General features: G+C 32.2%; 3 protein-coding genes across 3 annotated transcripts; all 3 read right to left on the reverse strand.

The window, feature by feature from the left end:
* Positions 1 to 9,795: 9,795 nt before the first annotated feature.
* Positions 9,796 to 14,343, reverse strand: LOC106128218 (UDP-glucuronosyltransferase 2B30-like). The gene is made up of 5 exons (XM_013326509.1): positions 13,430 to 14,343; positions 12,573 to 12,795; positions 11,407 to 11,623; positions 10,842 to 11,092; positions 9,796 to 9,989 (listed from the first exon to the last, which is right to left on the reverse strand). Exons 1-5 carry the CDS (start codon positions 14,273 to 14,275, stop codon positions 9,796 to 9,798), a joined length of 1,731 nt encoding a protein of 576 aa, XP_013181963.1. The 5' UTR covers positions 14,276 to 14,343.
* Positions 14,344 to 14,856: 513 nt separating this feature from the next.
* Sec20 (vesicle transport protein Sec20) lies at positions 14,857 to 16,913 on the reverse strand. The gene is made up of 5 exons (XM_013327002.1): positions 16,688 to 16,913; positions 16,424 to 16,593; positions 16,192 to 16,346; positions 15,869 to 15,972; positions 14,857 to 15,052 (listed from the first exon to the last, which is right to left on the reverse strand). The coding sequence occupies exons 1-5, from the start codon at positions 16,829 to 16,831 to the stop codon at positions 14,888 to 14,890; spliced, it is 738 nt and encodes a 245-aa protein (XP_013182456.1). The 5' UTR covers positions 16,832 to 16,913; the 3' UTR covers positions 14,857 to 14,887.
* A 219-nt stretch (positions 16,914 to 17,132) lies between these two features.
* Or-18 (olfactory receptor 18) lies at positions 17,133 to 18,755 on the reverse strand. The gene is made up of 5 exons (XM_013326510.1): positions 18,040 to 18,755; positions 17,724 to 17,823; positions 17,537 to 17,644; positions 17,279 to 17,434; positions 17,133 to 17,186 (listed from the first exon to the last, which is right to left on the reverse strand). Exons 1-5 carry the CDS (start codon positions 18,753 to 18,755, stop codon positions 17,133 to 17,135), a joined length of 1,134 nt encoding a protein of 377 aa, XP_013181964.1.
* Positions 18,756 to 19,210: the final 455 nt, after the last annotated feature.

A 19,210-nucleotide genomic window follows, 5' to 3' on the forward strand; every position in this document is an offset into this window, starting at 1 on the left:
AATACAATTCGGTACTTTTAATTTTATATTTTATCACAAGACATTACGTCATCAAATGCAATATGACTCACTTAATTAACACCAAATGACGCAGACGTAATTATCAGTAGTACAAAAGTGACCTATTTCAGAGAACTCATGTAGAGTGAGTGAGAATTACAAACAGGTAAACGGAATTCTGAAACTAAAATAAAGTACGCAGTACATTTATAAGTAACATTCGTAACTCCGGGGAATATTTGTACTGACTTGACCTATTTGTTCACAACAAAACATACATAATTTTAAAAAGAGAAAATTTCAGTAAGTCTGTTTTTTTATTACTTATAAATTTTAATTTAAAAATTTTAAAAATAAAACCAGCCATATTAACATAACAAAAGCTGCGATATCCAGAGGATATTTATCTTACTTCTGAATATCGGCAAGTGATGTCTGAATCGATTATTGACGTCAAATGTAATGTAATCTATTAACAATTCGCTAAAATAATGTCGTTGAATCGATTATAAATATCGATTCCTACTCACGTTTACGCAATTTTTTCAGTTTCACTACTCTATCCTGTATTGTTCCTCATCTGAAAGAAAATATATTTACAATTCAAAAAACAATGAGAATCGTTTGATGTGAAGTAGGGCAGAGTTATCGCTCTCTATGCAACGTCAAAAGAACAGTGTTAAATTCCAATTTTATTGGATTGCCTTCTTGTATTGTCTTGTCCCAACGGCAAATAAAATATTCACGGGTCACCACTCCGATGTCTGGAATCACTTTGATGTATGCACGGCATGTTTGTGAAGAACAAATCAATCGTGTTATTTGCGCCAATTCGTGCTGCCCTAGTGCCGCGTAAAAAGTAACTCTAGAAAACAAAAACCTTTGAAATGTAACAATAAATTTTGTAGCCCGGTTTTGGAACGTAACTTGTTCAAGCTATCAGATTTTGTATACAAGACACAAGTGTACAATTAAAGTGTACAGTTTTTTAAACAAGAGACAAAAGAAACAGCTAAAAAAGGGATGGAACCATATTTCCATTTTTTGCAAGCTTCTATTACATATTAAATTTGGGGACTGAGTAGAACCTGCTTTCTCAAGTTGTTCAACGCTGGTTACTTCCAAAAAATTAAAAAACAAAAACCTGTCATCTTTGTATATTTCATACCCTTAAAACATTAACGTATGCTCATAGATGAAGGGCCATTTTTCAAAAGTGTTTAATACATTTACTTTAGAGTCTGTAATAAATATAAGTCGTGACTAATATAATTTACAAAATTATACATAGATGGCATTAGCATATAAATTGTCCTATAATTGTTACATAGTGTTCCGGGATTACTGTGAATCATAAACGGGTATTTTTGTGAGCAATAATTTTTTGCTTGTAACAAATGTCAAGCCTAAACTGAGATAAAGAGGCTTGTATGGCTTTTAGGTGTGTGATTTTTGATAAGTAATGCTCTTGAAAACTTAATATTTGAATAGGTCAAAAATAATAAAACTATTCCATCTAAACATACTCTTTGAAAATAATATTAAACTATGTGCATATATATCTGCGAAATAACTTGAGATACCAACGTAAAACCATACAACTAATTTGTTGTTTTCTTGTTAGCAAACCCTCAGCTCAGCCTTCGTAATATGACACCAACAACAGCGCAGACCTTAATTATTATAGTCGGCTTCACTATTGATTCGTTGCTTACACATAGAGTTGTGCAACTGCCGTGAGCGTTGAGATCTATGCGTTCTGCGATACTGCTGATCTAACGGCCGATTGCAGGTTGCAGCATAGCACGTGATTGTGCTTAAATATATTATTATACTATGATTACTATATTTTGATCAGGAAATCAATTTGTACGCTTTCAATTCAAGAGTTACTTTATGACTTTTACCAATGTGTGTTTAATTTTAGATTTTTACTAACCATCATTATCTTAGTTGTTGATATCCGTCTTATTATAAGATTAAGGGGCAAACGAACAGCTCAAAAATTATACTCGTATTATGTCACACTCATGTAATGAAAAATAATATAACAAAAGTTGCCGAACTTTTAATTTTATTTACACTCTTTTCTTAGAGAAATATGGTCCCTTTCCTCTTGTCTCTAAAGTGTTAGGCTGGAGGAAATCTTTTCACATAGTCCCAAACGTTATGCGGTCCTATAAACAAACAATAAATTAGTGATAATTAATTTTACCTCACGTTTATTATAATTATAATATGATATAAATTATAATATGATGAAATAAATATTTGTCGGCAACTCTTCAAAAGTGATGTCTTGAATCTTAAAAAACAAATTTTGCTGTTAAACGATACTCGTACGTTCATTTAACAACTGATCGCGTACGAAACGTGACTTGAGTTTAATTTCTTATTAAATTTACTTTGAAACAACATAGCGCCTCTCACCATGGGTGGTTTACATTATAATGATTTTGCTTTTTATTATTATATATACTAGTAATTCGGCCTTGAAATTTAGTTAAATTGATGTTAATTTAAGTAAGAAGTTAAGTTGAAAGTTAAGTTAACGCGTAAGAGATAACAGAAAGTAAAAGCTCGTGTGCCTAAACTATTCAAATATAGTTCTGACAATTTTTTTTATATCATAAAGTGACAAACGAGTACCTAAATCGCTGACATACCGAAGCAACCGCTGCCTAAAGACATACAATTAGCTCAAACCGTTGTATTTTTTTGTAACATAGTTAAACAATGTACATAATTGTAATGCGTCACTGTATCCTGTACAAATAATGTAACGATCTTGCCGCAGCCTCTCGGGTGTCCTTTTATAGTACTACCGCAGAAAGTCCTTTCAGACATGAATACAAACTTTTACATATTATTTAAAAGAAAAATTTGTATGTACTATTTTGTATTTGTTACTTTAAAGCAGCTTGCTTTTATTGTTCTCCCAAAAACAAAAGCGAATAGAAACAATTCTTAAAATCAAAGGATTTGCGAAATGAAAAGCTTAGGAAGCACATAACTTCCGAACAATAGGCTCAATATGGATTTCAATACAAAACGTATGAGAACTTTGCAGTACAAATAAACGAGATTATTTGTACAATGAATTCTTGTAAATTCCTCCTGATATCCGTACCATTTAAACGTTAAAAATTGTAAGCTAATAATAATCTCTCTATTAATAGATTCATTGTTATCATTAAAATGTTAAATATTTCGAACAACGTATAAATTCATTGGAACCCTTTTTTCAATGACGTGAGACTAAGTATATGAATAATATTGCTATCTCTATTTTTGGAAAGGGAATGAAAGGGATACCGTTACATCTTACATACGTAAACCAATCCTATACGGAACCGCTCATTCGTAAAGCAATCTGTTATATTCTCTTATCAGATCAATCAATATATCTATTGTATTTCTTATTAAATCATGTCCTGCATAGAATGTGTTGCATAGACAAATATGTATAGGTACAGTTTAGGCTTAGTAGAATAGGTTTAGTTTAGTTTAGAGAATCATAAGTTAAAAACAAAAGGAACAAGAAATATCAAAAAGAACTAAGGAATACGATGTTCCTAAGAAAACTGTTGTATGGTTAAAACGCAACAAGACAAAAATTTAAACATTAATAAATATTATTACGAAGAAGTAAAAACAAACATACTGTATATAATCAAAATGAACAATTCTTTGATATATTTATGCGGTCAATTTATAAAACATAAAACACCCCCTAGTTAACATCTCAAAAGGGGCTTACGATAGTCTACGTTAGTGCAGAAGGTATAATATTAATAATGTTTTAATATAAACCCAAATAATAAATTGTTCAACTCTATTTTATAAGCTGCCTTACGTTGGTTATTGATAATAAAAGATCACGCCCAGTTCATAACACTATATAAGTCATTAAACTAAATGAATAGCCGATACTTCCGTACGACGTTGTGTTAGTGTCTTCCGATAGCTCTTGCTTTTAATTAATATAAAATTCGCTCTTAGAAAAGACACTTTTAGTTTCTTATGAAGTCCATATACTATACAAAAACTGTCAATCGGTAATTGATAACTCAATTAATCTGTAATTTGAATAAACACGGTAACTTACCATGTTTTTAAAGTGGTTTAGATAAATGTACATATTTTTGTTACCTAGTTACTGAATGTTGTATAACTAACGCTCGCCCGTTACTTCGTTAGCGCTGAATTTAAAAAAAATTGCCTATATTATGCCTGCATCAGCTACTTTCCCGTCACAATCATCAAAATCGGTCCAGCCGTTTCTGAGATTGCCCGTAACAAACGCAGCCTTACGTACAGAGAGATAGACAGAAAAAAATAATAAAAAATATTTAATTATTTTAACTTATCAGCAACGCAAATACTTTATTCTTTTTTTTTTTCAATGTTATTAATATGTATAGATTACATAGCGAAAAACTGAATATGATGTAAGATATTCTTGTACATTGTACGATGCTCTATATAGGCTTGAATCGATCGTGCAAAACAAAAGCGCAACACGCGAACAAAACATTATAGGGAAACAATAATGCCTCGTATCCAAAATAAATCAGCAACAAACGGTATTACCATAAATCAAACGTTAAGAACAGATAAATCAAACAGGATCTATAGTGTGTACCACAACTTTTTTTATCTAACATAAAACGATTAAAGCAAATAACTTAATAGAAACATTTTTATTAACAAAAGCTTATAAAAACCGGGATCCATCCATCCAACCATATTTCTTATGGTAACGAACACTGTTTTTTTTAGACGAAATAAAGTTTTATCAATAAAAGTATTAATTAGATTCAATCCATGATAAATCTTCGCGTCAACCTATTTCAAACTTTATAAATATCCGTTCTGTCATGTATTACAATAGACAGATCAAATAATTTGTATATACATACAGTCAAATCTGGATAAGCGAAAGCTATAAGCGAGAGTCAGTGGCCAATTCCGACAGTTGACCTTTATAAGCGCGAAACTCGAATTCGCGGATCCTTGGATTCTCGCTTATCCAGGTTCGACTGTATATCTTACGATCACTTAGCAGTACAACAGATTGCAGACTAAATGGGCTATAAACATCCACTTGGAACTGTCGGGAAGAATTAATGCGAAAACAAGTAACTCTTTTATAACGAATACTGGAAAAAATTGTATATACAGTATGTAGTTGTTTTTAGCTTTCTTGTAACTTTTATATTAGTGGAAAGACCATGGACTCACTCCAGTCAAATCTTCGAAGATTCCCAACAACTTATGTTAATGTGATGTCCGGAAATTAACAACTTTTAATTACATGTCTGTTAGCTATATACATGTTATTTATTTACATAATACAAGTAAATAAAGCCCTTTATATATGAGTACAATGGTATAATTACCATAAGAATAACCCGGAAAACATGGGCATCTCACGCTTCCGAAAACTCCAGTACAAAATATGAGAAATGCACGAAAGTTGCCGAGTGGAATATAATTTTAATAAGGAAAGTTACCTAAAGGGATCTAAGTACCTTTTTAAATGTCTGGCCCTTTTTAAATTCACCTATTGTGATATATTAAATAGCATTTTACTTTTAGTTGTTTAAATTAATTGGAACAATATTCTATTAAGATCATTATATATTCTAACCACAATCGGTAATGTTTATTTTTATTGATACAAATGAGTAAAACCAGATTCCTAAGAAAATCCCCTAAATAAAAAAGTTAAGTCAAACGGGTATTATACGATTCAAACTTTAATGCGGCTCGTAGTTAGTCTGCTTATGTCTGCGCAGATGCTATGGTGTCATGTACCTCGTGCTCCAATGTGGGTTCATAAAATGAAGTCCAACAATAAGGGTTCATAAAAGAAATTGTGGTTTTTGTCCAACATTTGTTTATGCCGCACGATACATTTTTTTTATGTTGAATAAGCTAGCGCTTGATCACGCCCATATCTGATGTTAAGTGATGATGTGGTCGAAAGATGGTAAGCACTAGTTTAATAAATGTCTATTTACTGTACTCTTGAAGGCGCCCACTTACTTACTAGTTCTGTGGAGGTTCGGTATTTCGAGCTGCCAAAAAGTTTGAATGTTATATTACAAGCAGGCAGTAACAACTAACAAGGTTAAGGTCATAAATATCCTTGCGGTCGCAGTATAGCAAAGATTGTCCGTGTGAAAGATCGCGGTACAAACCCTAATCCGAAGAGGTGATATGTATGCGAGGAACATTTGTTAACAGTACTATGTATTTTTCCTTTGTCGTGTGTCGGACTTTTTGTGAAGAAAAAGAAAATAAATTTAACTAGAATGGTGAAGTCGATAAAAATTTTTTGGTTGTTAGAAATAAGTTGCTAGGTAAGATTTTATAACATATAATACTAGCGTATTCTTACAATGACAAAAGACGATCGGTACATAAAAATTGGTGTTTTATTCTGAAGAATGTACACGTGTTATACACATACGTGTTTGGTGGATATTCGAAATGTGGGAGTTGGTCGATGTAATTGGCTGACATCAGTCACAGCGTCAATGAATATGCATGGCGCATGTCGGACGGACGATACAGATGCATTGATTATCGCCCGAGAAGCCTCCGCGCTAACGACCAGCCTTGTGTACAAACGAACCGATACCGACAGGTCTGAGATTGGTTTTAACGTCGTCACAATGCATGTGACATTATCAGTGACATGATATTATGTGATGACAAATAACTGCAACTACAATGTCAGTATATCTAGATTATGTCATGCACAGAGCATTGAGTATGCGCGATGGCAGGATCGTTGTTCTGTGGCCTGATATTTAGGCTAGAGGGTGGAAAACTGCAAACTGTTTTAAGATGAAAGAGGCTTAAACAGTCTTTCTTATTTCGTCTAACTGCCTATCTCAGTTGGAACAATTACTTTGATAAGAATTAATTAAACTAATAGAAAATTATCTTAAGTGACGACTCGTCCTAATTAAGAGATTTTTAGACTGAAATTTACATTTTCCGTCCTCTGTGATTTGCATACGTTGAATATTTTAATTGAATGTCCGCATAAGTTTGAGAGTTTTTAACGAAAAAGTTGTATGAAAACTTGGTATTCTGACCGCAAACAACCAAACTTAAATTTATTGCCATTTTACACGTAGAGATTTTCTCTTTGATACGACTTAGTTTAACCACTATTCTTATACTAGTTTATACAATTTTAAAATGTATGTAGTTAAAATATTTCAAATAATCTAGTAACTTTAGTCGCAGTTGCAATATAATTCGACAACATGATTATTATTTGCATTAAAGATTGTTAAAAACTGAGCTGATTTTTGTCTTATTTTATCTTACGTTTTAAAATTTGAACCACTTCATTATTTTATTTATCTTTTGAATATTTGACGCAGAGTATTTAGTAGCGACAGGCGAGAAGTCCCCGTTGTTATCCGGGATTAGCGAGGCGACTCCCGTCCGAACATAAATAAAAAAATTTATTGTAAAAAAAAACTTCATTATAACACAAATCGTACGAAAACAAACTAACATGAAATTTAATTTAATGATCAAGAATGTATATCGTCTGTTTTTTTTTATTAATAAAATATTAGCAGATTTTTTTGTAAATTTACTAATATTTCTTTTACCATTCCAACTAGGCTTGTGCTAGGATATGGTTTACGACGATTGTCGAATGGCGGGATTCGAACCCCCGACCTCGTGGTCGGAAATCCGTACCCTTAACCATTAGGCTAATGACGCTTTAAACCTTTCTTTTTCCTACTAATAACTAAATAATTCCTGTTATTTTTTTAATTCAAGTTCAAGGTCTTATTTTATATTAAAAAGACAACATTTTGTACTGAACCCATTATTCAATTTAACGCGTACAATTTATACTGTCCTCGAAAGTTCGTCGACAGCTGTTGCGTCTGCGTGCGTCGTGTCCATCTCTCGCTTGGCTCATCTTCCGGGTTCAGGCAGGCGTGCCGCGAAACATTGCATGAAAACATTACGCGTTGCACATGGATTTTGTATTCCGCGGACTCATTACGTAATAAAATGTTGTCATTCAAATATAATACATATTATGGCGAAATTAAAATTAACTAAATTTATAAGTTTAACTCGTAATTTTTTTTGTATTTAAAATATATTTTTGACATTTTAATATGACGAGGAGAAAACGTGAATATATGGTAAACCTACTAAAATAGAATCTAATTGTAATAAGTAATTCTGAGAAACAACAAAAGAACTTAAGCATGTAATATGTAATCAAGATAATGTAATATCAAGTATTAATTGTGTATAAAACATTCAATATAGTCACAGTGTTGGTAAGCATTTATTGAATAATTTATTATAGAAAAAAGAAGATGCGCAATGAGAAACCGCTTCTTCCACATTCCTTGATAAAACATATTCAATGACACACAAAGAAACTCCAACTAAAATAACTTCCTAGTCCATTAATAAATTTATCGCCATTTAAATCTGTATTTATGATGTTATGGTTGCAATTCTTCAACACTAAAGGCGCTAAAAAGTTATTTTTATTTGCCTAGTTAAAATTTCTTCACTGAAATATCAACGTAGTGTGGTCTTTGCAAATAAGCTCAGACATCCAATTTCTAATCTCTGTCTTTCATCAATATATCGTCAATCTCATCCAGCTCTTTTTCTTCTACTTTTTTTCGGAAAAGAACGGTCATGGATTGACTTAGAACTGAAAAAAAAATCCAGTAATTTCTAGACACATCGTGGGAATGGAGCCTAGCGGACGGTTAGAATCTAAACGCCATTGCCAAACTAATTTTTGCGTCAATCATTTTAACGGCCTCAGTTGTAATCGCCGAATTCGCCCTAATCGCTCGGCCTCCACTGATAGCAATGCAGCTCAATGCCGGAGAGGGCGCGGCGGACGCGGCGCGGCGGGTCGCAGGTTGAAGGCCGTCTGTGCGGTCCACTGACTCATCGACGACCCTTTACACACGTCTATAAATATGAGAACGATCAACAAACATACCTACAGAGCGCATCATTAAAATTCTTTTCGAAAGTTTTTTTATCATAAAAATTTACATTTAAAAATGGATTCTTTGTGAGTCTACTTGGCTTAAATTGTGTAAACCTTTGTATGTTCGATATTTAAATTCAGTATTATGTCGAGCGACATAACAAAAAATTCAATAAATTTCCTTAAAACCTAACCTAACCTCCAAATATTCCACTGGTAAACCTTCAATTTCAATGTACAAATAAAGGTAGTGTAACAATGTAAGCAAAATATACTATAGTATTACACTACACAGTATTAGTTACACAGTATTACACACACACAGTATTATAAACATTTTGAGGGGGGAAAGTGTGAAAAGGGCTTAATAATGCGAGTTCTGTTAGTTGGACATAGCCCTTGATCCAAGCACAGGTCGACAAACAAGATAAGCTTCTCCGAAACTTGCTGATAACTGATATTTGTGTGTCTTGTGACATCAAAATAATATTATTGGTGGAGATTTATCCTCATTGAATTTTATACTTCTAATAATTTTGATATATGACGATTAATTGATTATTTTTCATAAATAATAGATTATAAAAAAATCTTATCAAAGGGAAATAACGTCAATTATAATATTACGTATTTCTACGCAATTTAACTGTTATTTACCGTTTCATTAAGAGCAAGTAAAGACACACTGAACCGAAGTGTCAGACAGTATAGTATAATTTATTGCATGTTTCAATTAACATGTGAACAAGGAAGTATATTATGTTAGGTAACGCATAATATCAATCAAACGTCCAGTGTAGTACGTAGTGCGTGCTCGCAGGATGCTGCAGCGTGTTCCGCGTGCCCAGGGTCAGCTTGGCCTTCCTCTGACGTGTCACGTCACGCCACCTCATCTCCAACTGTCTCGGTATATCATGTGATGTCACAAGGAACTTTTTTATATTAACAAGGCGGCAAGCGAACCAACAGGTCACTTTGTGTTAAGTACAATTTGTAAAAACGTGATAATATTGGTTGTTAATTTCCTTAATAACGAGTCCTTCAAAGGTGAACCTTTCTAACAACGTAATGAGTGTAAAAGGTGCGTTGCTAAGGTAACCATTTTTGTGAAGACAATTAGAAAAATAATTTCTAAAAACATATTACCTCTGTTTTGTCAAAGACCAGGATGACATCAGCGCAGAGCGAGTGCTTGTATGGCAGTATTCGTCGCTGTGTCGCATGTCGCCTCGGGATTGTCAGCAGTTCTTAATTATTTTATAATTAATAATGTCTCACTAAAGTTTAGACAATCTAATTAAACAACTTATATATCTGGAACGTAAATGCGACACGAATCGCGTAGGCGACCGATTCTTATATAGGTTAAGGTCTTAAGCAATTAGAAGATTGGATGTAACAGATTTTATACGTGTACAGTCATTACCTGTGTCATGAGCCTATAAAATCGACATTTTTCTTCGTTAATTCCCTCGCATAAATCGCGTTTTAAAGTCAAACGAAGATAAGCGCTGACAGCGTCTGGAGACACCATGCCATGTTTTATGTTAAAATTCTTAACATTAAATTTCACTGCGGCCATTAAACTGATATTAATATTCAATTTCAATTTAATGAAATTTGAAATTATTGAAAGTTTCAGCCCTATTTATGAAACTGCTTACAATAAAAGAGAAGTAAAATACTTAAAAAAAAATAATCGGTAGAAAAGTTTTTAATTTCATAACTTAAACATTAAAAATCTTGATTACAATAAAGATCTAAGATATAAATTAGAATGTACTGTGTTATTCTTTTTTAAATTTTTTATCACTTAACAAATAACTTAAAAATTTTAAAATTAACTCCAAACATTTGTAGACAAAGTAAAATAACAACATAATAATTATTAAAATAATCATTAGTGTTACAACGACATCTAGTTGGAATTGCATTAAAGTCTTTCCTTTGGATGGTAAAGATGGCGGCGCTGTGCCATGTCGTGCTACATACTCCGTCCAATAGATGGCGCTGTCCATAACTGACTGCGGTCTATCATGCCATAACTTGGAGACTCTTTTTGCACTTTTCTGTAAACTGAAAATGACAAATATTAAATTAAACGTTAATAACTTATTTTCTCCTACATAGGTTTTAACGTACTTTAAATGTACCGATTATTTTGTAAATGGTAACGCCATTTTATTAAGATGCATTCTTCACAATAGACACAATAATATTTATATTGTATCTACATTATTCTTAATCCAACATTTTTATAGTTTTACTACATTAGGGTTTGTTGCCAAACTAGATTGCAAATTTTTTTTAAAGTTTTTGCAATCTAGTTAGGTACCACAGAAAATAAATTGGGTACTAACGTAAACAGTAAGAGTAACAAATCAACTTACTCCGACGACGTCAACTTCTTTATTTCCTCTGCTAGGTTATCAGCATTGAGATATTCAAAGAACATTGTTGTTCCAATTCCTGAGGAGCGAACAGCAGCTGCGTTAGAGAATTGGTCACCGAAGAACGGCATCGCTAATAACGGCTTCCCGCAATGCGCGGCTTCCGATATACTTAGCATGCCACCATGAGACACGAAGGCGAGCACTTTCGGATGACCTGAAAATATTAAGAATTATATAATGAAAAACCAAAAATTTTAAGAAAGGCCGTCCCTGTAGATTGAGAATGATTTTCCGTGGGTTTCTGAGACCAAAATCGATGACATATCGTCGTCCCTGTCATTATCTTTGACAAAACAGCGATAACAATATGTTTTAAACGGGAATTTTAGACGTCCCAAATAACGTAAGATCTCTGCATGAGGTATCTATGAAATATTTTATTACACGTATTAATCGTAATAACCATCACCTTGAAAGTAAAATAAATACGAGATCAATAATAATAGAATAATAAGTTTAAGCTTAATTAATTATTATATCGCATGTGACAAATGGAGTTCATTAACCAGGACGGTTTTGTTTGAATGGGGTCTTGTTTGAATTAAACAACCGGTTGAACTGGTAACCTTGAAGTTACAGATTGCAAACTCCTTAAAATAACACGTCCCTTAAAGCCAGTTATGTTATAACCGCTGCTTCAATACACCATTCAAAACTTTGCTAGTTTAAACTCAAACATATTATGATGCAATGTACAATAATAACATATGATGGTGCACGGGAAAAACCATAGAGTAGAAATTCTCGCTAATTCGAACATAATATTTCCTACATCATTCTCTTCAAACAATACAATTCTCTTGATGTACTTACTATCATATTTTGGTAATTTTTAAAGCATTTAGCGTTGCACTAGCAGTCAACCGAGACTCCGTCCCCGCAGCATAAAAAAATAAATATGTGTTCTTCCAGGTTATGTTCAACAAGACAAGTTATGTTCAGCAATTCAGCAAGACCCGTACTAGAGATACCTTCTAACAAACATCTATCCATCTATACATTGGTATTAATAATATTAGTAAGAAGAGTGATTAACGATTCAAATCTCTATTTAATACGAACCTTGTTGTACGCAATGTTATAATATGCGTAATACAACTTACATAATAGATCTAGCTGTGGCATCCAGTCGCTCGTGTAGACATTATCGTTTCCAACTGGAAGACTTGCATTCTCTAATTTCCACAACACTTTCTGCGGTATCTTCTTAAATGCATCCAAAAACTGTTGCATTTTATTCGTCGACATCGTACTGGCGATAAGATTAGAACCGAAACTAACGTAGATTGCGCCATTAGTTGCATTAGCTAAGAATTTCTCTATGTCCTGCAAAAAACTATTTGATATAGTTGACTATTTAATAGTCACTATTTTGCCGACTAATAGTTAACCTTGATTGTTTTTATTGTTGTTCGCCTTTGCTTGCCTTGAAGAGGCATCTACAACTTACCTCGTTATGTTGACGTTTGCCAAATGCGGTTAAACTATTTCTTGTACGTCTTTAACTAACTAACTATTATAATACACCAATCATCTAATTATTTCGGATCTGTTACCGAAAAAAAATATATTCAGATGGATTCAATATATATTTTAAATGTCCTTGATTTTATGTTACAAAGCTAAAGTACAGGTTTATTTTCCACGAGGTCAAATAATGATCATAAATGAAATGAAATTGATGTGTTAGCTTGTTATTTTATTTCTTGTATGGTTTCACTTGTCTTAAATACGATCATATAACTCTTTCACAAAACTATGAGAAATAGGAGCTATTGATGCGCCTATAAGTAATTAATTTTCTTGTTCATAGAACCCAAATGACTTGAATGCAAAGAGCATTAGTCTTTGATAAGGAAACACGATTAGAGTGTAATGTTGACTTTAAATGTTTGTACTCATTCCGTAATCATTGTTAGGTTTTTTCCTTAACAAATGCATTTAGTATATCGTATTTTACCTTTGGTACGGGCTTTGGTTTGTCGATATGAATTCCTCCAATTTCCAGCACTTGTGGTCCTGCGAGCCGCGCGCCCGTTATTGAGAAATGCTGGTTGGAGAACATCATCTTCATCCTCTCAGTCGCCAATTTTTCGATGTCCAGACTAACGTTTGGCATGTGTTGGTGAAACGCATCGTAAGTGCTTCTATCGATCAACCACTTACCATACGTGAGATATAAATGCATCAACACGGTTTCGATTCTATGATAAAGTCCAGGGTTCGTACCGGCATTTGCAAAATAATAAGCATCGGAGGAAAAATCAAACGGTATTCCCAATCTAGGATAGGCCCAAGGTAACAGAACGTGGGAAGTTATTCCAATAATCGGTGCATCGTAAAAAACACCCGCGTAAGCTAAACCACAATCACTAAAAAACTGTTCGACGAAAATCACGTCGTACTTTTTTCCTTGAGCCAAATGCCGTTGGACGTTTTTGTTACTTAATAAATTTTCACAATCGAATTTTGTACTTTGAGGTCCGAAATTGACGTGACGGTGTAAATTTACTATATGCATGAATCTAGAATCCTCGGTTTCGTACCACGACATTGGTGGGGTTCGGTTCCTGAACGCATTTTGCACTTGAAGGTCAATAAACTCTAGATTTCTCACTGGTTGTGGGTCAGGGTAGTTATTCATGACCGTGACCGAATGTCCTCTTATTGCTAACTCGCGGAATAGTGTTTGGAAGGCCATGTAATGACTTCGCAGCGGCATAGAAACAATGGCAAGGATATTATAGGCGAAGGCATTTTGTGCAAATATTAATGTTACAAACAATAATGTGTGGAGACAATTCATCGCGGCGATCGAGAGGTCAACGTCCGAGGAGTGACGAACGCGACGGTCGAGCTCGGACCACTATCACAAACCGACTGACGATGTTTATAGCTCGTAAGGCCATATTAAATAGTACTTGTACTTAAGCACTATGTATTTCTTAGAGACAAAATTCTCTAACTTTACTTTTACGATATCATTTTAACTTATTAAATTATTAGCATAGCTTAAACTTCTTTTTTGCGAATTCTGAAGCTACTTTTTGCATATTTTAATCACTTGTATGTTATAAAAATAAGACGAAATATCTTCAACTTAAAAATATAAAACATATTCAAATTAATTTTCTCTACCTACTTCCCCGTTTTTAATCAGCCTCATGTATTATTTTATTTCATTAAATAAAATTGCAAAAACTTTCACTTTTAAACAGACTTCAAAAAGGAGGTTCACAATTCGTCTGTATGTTTTTTTATTGGCAAAATAACTGCGTTATTTTAAAATTGGACAAAATAAAAAACTATTAATGTCATAAACAAAATAACTTCACCATTATATAATAATTGTTTAATATTAAATTATAATTATTCCATATAATAATTAAATAAAATTGATATTAATAGGAAACATAAATTAGAACAGCCTTTTCTGAACAATGTACAGGCATACAGCCAAAAAGAATAAAAATGCAAAGAACATTATCACTTTATCAGTAAACTCCCGTCTTCCATATTTATTCAACAGTTTGCTCGATTGAGAAATAGTACCAGCTGTATTTTCCAATTCGGATTGTGTACCCTGAAATTAATTTAACAATTTTAAATAGAACACAAAAAATTAATGAGCATATTCTTTTATTATTTTTAAACAAACAGTTAATAGATATTCTTTTTTTTTTAAAGGACAAATACTGCATTTCAAGTTGGCAGCAATGTGCAATCTTTTAATTAAATTTACCACAATTTATTACAAGATATTATAAGACTAGAATACTGCATAGGTAATTATTATATGTCCAACAATGGAATAAAATTTATTGTGATTTTTGTTCACGATTTAAATTAACTTTTTTAAAATACTATAGCGGTTAAAATATAATATAAAAATATTTGTTATTAAATAATTTTGGTCCGTGAGATAATCATCATACCATATAATGACATAGGTCAAACCCTTCACTGCAAACGGAACAAGGTTGTCTACTCAAAAACTTCCATTTATTATCATTTCTACCTAAATACTATTTATATATCTACTATATGTCTAATGTTCAGATTTATAAAAACAAATCAGATTTAGTGACCTTCAAATTATTAATTTAAGGTCAATAATTATATTGAGATTAAAATATTTGATATATTTTAAATAAACAATGAATTTGTTAGGTTTGGTAACTAACAAACTTTTATAATAAGAATAAAATTAAGTTTGTAGACCATTGTTTATTGTAGACAATTCGTAGACAAAAATTTGACCGTCTCTTTCAACTTATAATAAAAATAATTGTGATTAGCATGTTCAACGCCAGCAACTCTTTAAGTCAGTTTATGTTATGTGAACTTAGTGACACTTAATGTGTTAAACTCAATATTTTCTATAATTTTGAATACTTACATGCACCGCAGAGCTAGATGACACTAAAGTGTCAAGTGTAGCTTGACTTCTCTGTGTTGTGTCGGCCAATTGCCTACTTATGGCCAATAATTGTTCTGTCACACCTAAGGAGAAATTGTGAAAATAGTAAGTTATTTTAGCCTACATTGCCACAAAATTACATAGCTCATATTTGAGTGTAACTTGGACAGGAATTTGTCCAGCTAGTCAAATTATTACATAAATCATTGAATATGAATTTTGTTACTATTAAACAAGTTATTATATCTGTGAGTTTCTTGAAGACTTCTGTGTCATTGTTAGAAAATAATTATTTCACAAACCTGAACTCATTGACAGTCCATCTTTCTTCGCTGGCTTTTTTCTATTACGTAAATTAGATTCACCTTCAATTTTAGATTTAAGTAATTCCTCACGTTGTGCTTTTTCAATGTTGAATAAAGTGTTCACATTTGCGTCCCGAAACTCCCTTAAAAGTCTAAAAAAGGAATAATTAAAAATAACTGGGTAAAATAATATGAAAACTATTTTTTTTAATAAATGTAACCTATTTACCCTGCCAGTAAATGTTTTTGAGCTTCTAATTCGATAATAAACTTCTCATCGCCGCTTTCTCGTCCGTACAAATCCAAACTATCGAGTTCTTCTCTCAACGCTGCCAGTAGCGCTCTACCTTTTTCATTGAGTGCATTTAACTTATCCAAAGAACTACATCCTAAGATATCCTACGAAAACAATTAATTTATTACTTTCTCTATTGTTTTTCGGATCTCATTTTTACGAAATAATAGTTAAAACCTTACATATCAACAGTATTACCTGTATAACAGCTTTTACTTGAAAATGGTGTTTCGCTAGATTCTTGACATAATTCTGATAATTAATATCGGGATTTTGAAGTTTTGCAAACAGTTTTTGATAAGTTTCCGTACTACTAATATCAGGGGTAATATGTAACTTCATTGTTAATTACTCTATATTTTTTAAATAAGCAATTTTTCAATCGATACCTTTTCTTACGAAAATCAATGACATTGACAGTAGACAGATTGACACACTGAATTTAAACAGCTGGCTCAACAGATTATAATTCAACAGTAGTGATGTGCGGAATGTGTACACAGCAAATAAAAAACATTCGATTGTGATTTTAAACTTTATTTTCATTATAGAAATAAGTGAGGTGAATACAAATATTTTCACCGTCACGGTTTATATGTTACGACTTTTACAATAAACTTATAACTATTTTAAAATGGCTTCACTAGTCAACAGCATCATTAAGAACAGCAAATATAGAATAGCCATTGTATAACGCCTGTAAATATATAATACACACAATATAGTCATTGCTGTTTTTGAGTTTGGCAAAAGCATACTTACTAAGTAACAACTAATAATCAACCATACCTGGCTGTATGCTTTCATGGACATAGTAACTACTCCGCCTGCGCTGAGACTCAATGGTTTTTGTGCTACCCTGATAACAATTAGTAGATCTTTCTGCATATCAGGAGGCCACGATGTCCAAGGGGCTTCATATGCTGCCAAAGCTATGCCTTCACTCTAGTAACCAATGCGTATTATAATGAAGAAAATTAATGTAACATTATTAAGTAACTATGCGCAGCATAAAAGCTTATACCTAAATGAACGTTATAAACAAACCTGAACAATCATTTCGTTCCCCAAATAACAATAAATATAGGCATTTATGAGTGCTATTATCAAAAAAGCTATAAAACTGGCTAACAATGTCTTCTGTTCGCGATCAACCTGTAAGTTTTTTATTTTTATTTATCGCTCGTGAAAAAATTTACTTGTGTATCATTTGCAGTAAATATTTTATACTAACCATAGTCACCATCATTGCATTTAGACACATTTCGACCGAAACAGCTAAATTTTGAACTAAAAAGAATTCTTTAAACGTTGTTGACAATAGCTTAGAAAACCTGTAAAATAAGTAAGTTCATGATAAGGCAACCATCAACTTGCCCTTGAATGTGCTCTAGTGGATGTTGGTTATATAGTGGATATTTATTTTCTTTGTTTCATTAAATTTCTAAAATGTTTCAAAAAATACGTAAATTAAAAATTATTACCATATTTTTTGATTATATTGAAAACTGTTTTTGTAAACAATTTCAATTTCGTTAATAACTACTTACCTCATCAAACGCATGTGTTTCTTCACAATTTCCTTAAACTCTATTCTCATTGACAAATCATTCGCTTTTGAATAATCCAAAGCTTTAATTTTATTTTGCAAATCTATAAACTGCTCACACAAATACATAACAATACTAGAAACTATCCCTTGCATAGCTATCGATCTGAATGAACAAGGTACAATAAATGTTATAACCAGAATTTGAGTAGCCAAGAAATAATTAATTATATTCTTGTGTGGATCGAAAGGCATCCAAGCTTCAACAATCATCTCCATTTTGAATAAAGCTAGTAGACTAAATGCCCCAATTATAGCTGTAGTTACAATAGTAATAATAATAACATGTAAAGCCATTAAACGTTTTTGATTATAAGAAATTCTATCACCAGAAGTTGCTATTTCTTTAATCAATTTCTCAACATGTTTCCGTTTTACGACGAAAACTATAACTTTCAATACAAAATTATAAGCAACAAGAGTTTTGTCTAAATTGGACAAGAATATCGCTACGTCCTGTTTATTCTGATATGTCCCAATGCTTGTTGTTACAACGTATATTAAGGATAAAATATGCAAAATTATTTCATAGGTCTTATACAAAATTACTTGACTTCTTGAAAAATCCTCTCTTGGCCATAAACCAACATAGAATAAATATTTTAAATTGACGTCAAAATAATCTTGTCTACGGGAAAAGAAACCTGCAAACGCCATGGTTACTTGCCTTATGATATAAAATTGCTGGTACAGTGCAATTTAAACTTGTGTAATTTCTAGCTATAGTTAAAGTTAAACCATTACAGATAATCAAGTAAATTTGTCATCGAACTATCGAGTTTAATTTGCGTACTAAATTATATCTAGGAAATTTGCAAAACTAAGTACTTAGTTTTGCAATTTCCTAGATATAATTTAGTACACTGCTAGTGTATAAGACATTCGGAGACATGAAAAAATCTAAGAACTAGATAATTGTTTAATTTAAGCAATTTTGTAGAAACCAAAAAATCATCTCTAAAAACTATGTCATTAAATGTGAAATCCTTATTACATTATATACTATATATCTATTATTTATATTTATATCTAAATAATGTTATATATAAAATTCTCGTGTCACTATTTTCGTTCCCATACTCCTCCGAAACGGCTTGACCGATTCTCATGAA

This window comes from Papilio xuthus, unplaced genomic scaffold (genome assembly GCF_000836235.2).
Source record: "Papilio xuthus unplaced genomic scaffold, Pxut_1.1 DF828780.1, whole genome shotgun sequence".
NCBI lineage: Eukaryota > Metazoa > Arthropoda > Insecta > Lepidoptera > Papilionidae > Papilio > Papilio xuthus.

Excerpts from the sequence above, each read along its gene's own strand:
- LOC106128218 (XM_013326509.1), bottom strand. The coding sequence starts at position 14,275 with ATGAATTGTCTCCACACATTATTGTTTGTAACATTAATATTTGCACAA. Across the intron at positions 12,796-13,429 it reads AACCAAAGCCCGTACCAAAG|GACATAGAGAAATTCTTAGC; the intron begins GTAAAATACGAT and ends AGTTTTTTGCAG. Across the intron at positions 9,990-10,841 it reads GTTAATTTTAAAATTTTTAA|TGACCTGTTGGTTCGCTTGC; the intron begins GTTATTTGTTAA and ends CTTAACACAAAG.
- Sec20 (XM_013327002.1), bottom strand. The coding sequence starts at position 16,831 with ATGAAGTTACATATTACCCCTGATATTAGTAGTACGGAAACTTATCAA. Across the intron at positions 16,594-16,687 it reads AAGTAAAAGCTGTTATACAG|GATATCTTAGGATGTAGTTC; the intron begins GTAATACTGTTG and ends TTGTTTTCGTAG. Across the intron at positions 16,347-16,423 it reads CAAAAACATTTACTGGCAGG|ACTTTTAAGGGAGTTTCGGG; the intron begins GTAAATAGGTTA and ends TTCCTTTTTTAG.
- Or-18 (XM_013326510.1), bottom strand. The coding sequence starts at position 18,755 with ATGGCGTTTGCAGGTTTCTTTTCCCGTAGACAAGATTATTTTGACGTC. Across the intron at positions 17,824-18,039 it reads AAACACATGCGTTTGATGAG|GTTTTCTAAGCTATTGTCAA; the intron begins GTAAGTAGTTAT and ends CTTATTTTACAG. Across the intron at positions 17,187-17,278 it reads CCATGAAAGCATACAGCCAG|GCGTTATACAATGGCTATTC; the intron begins GTATGGTTGATT and ends ATATATTTACAG.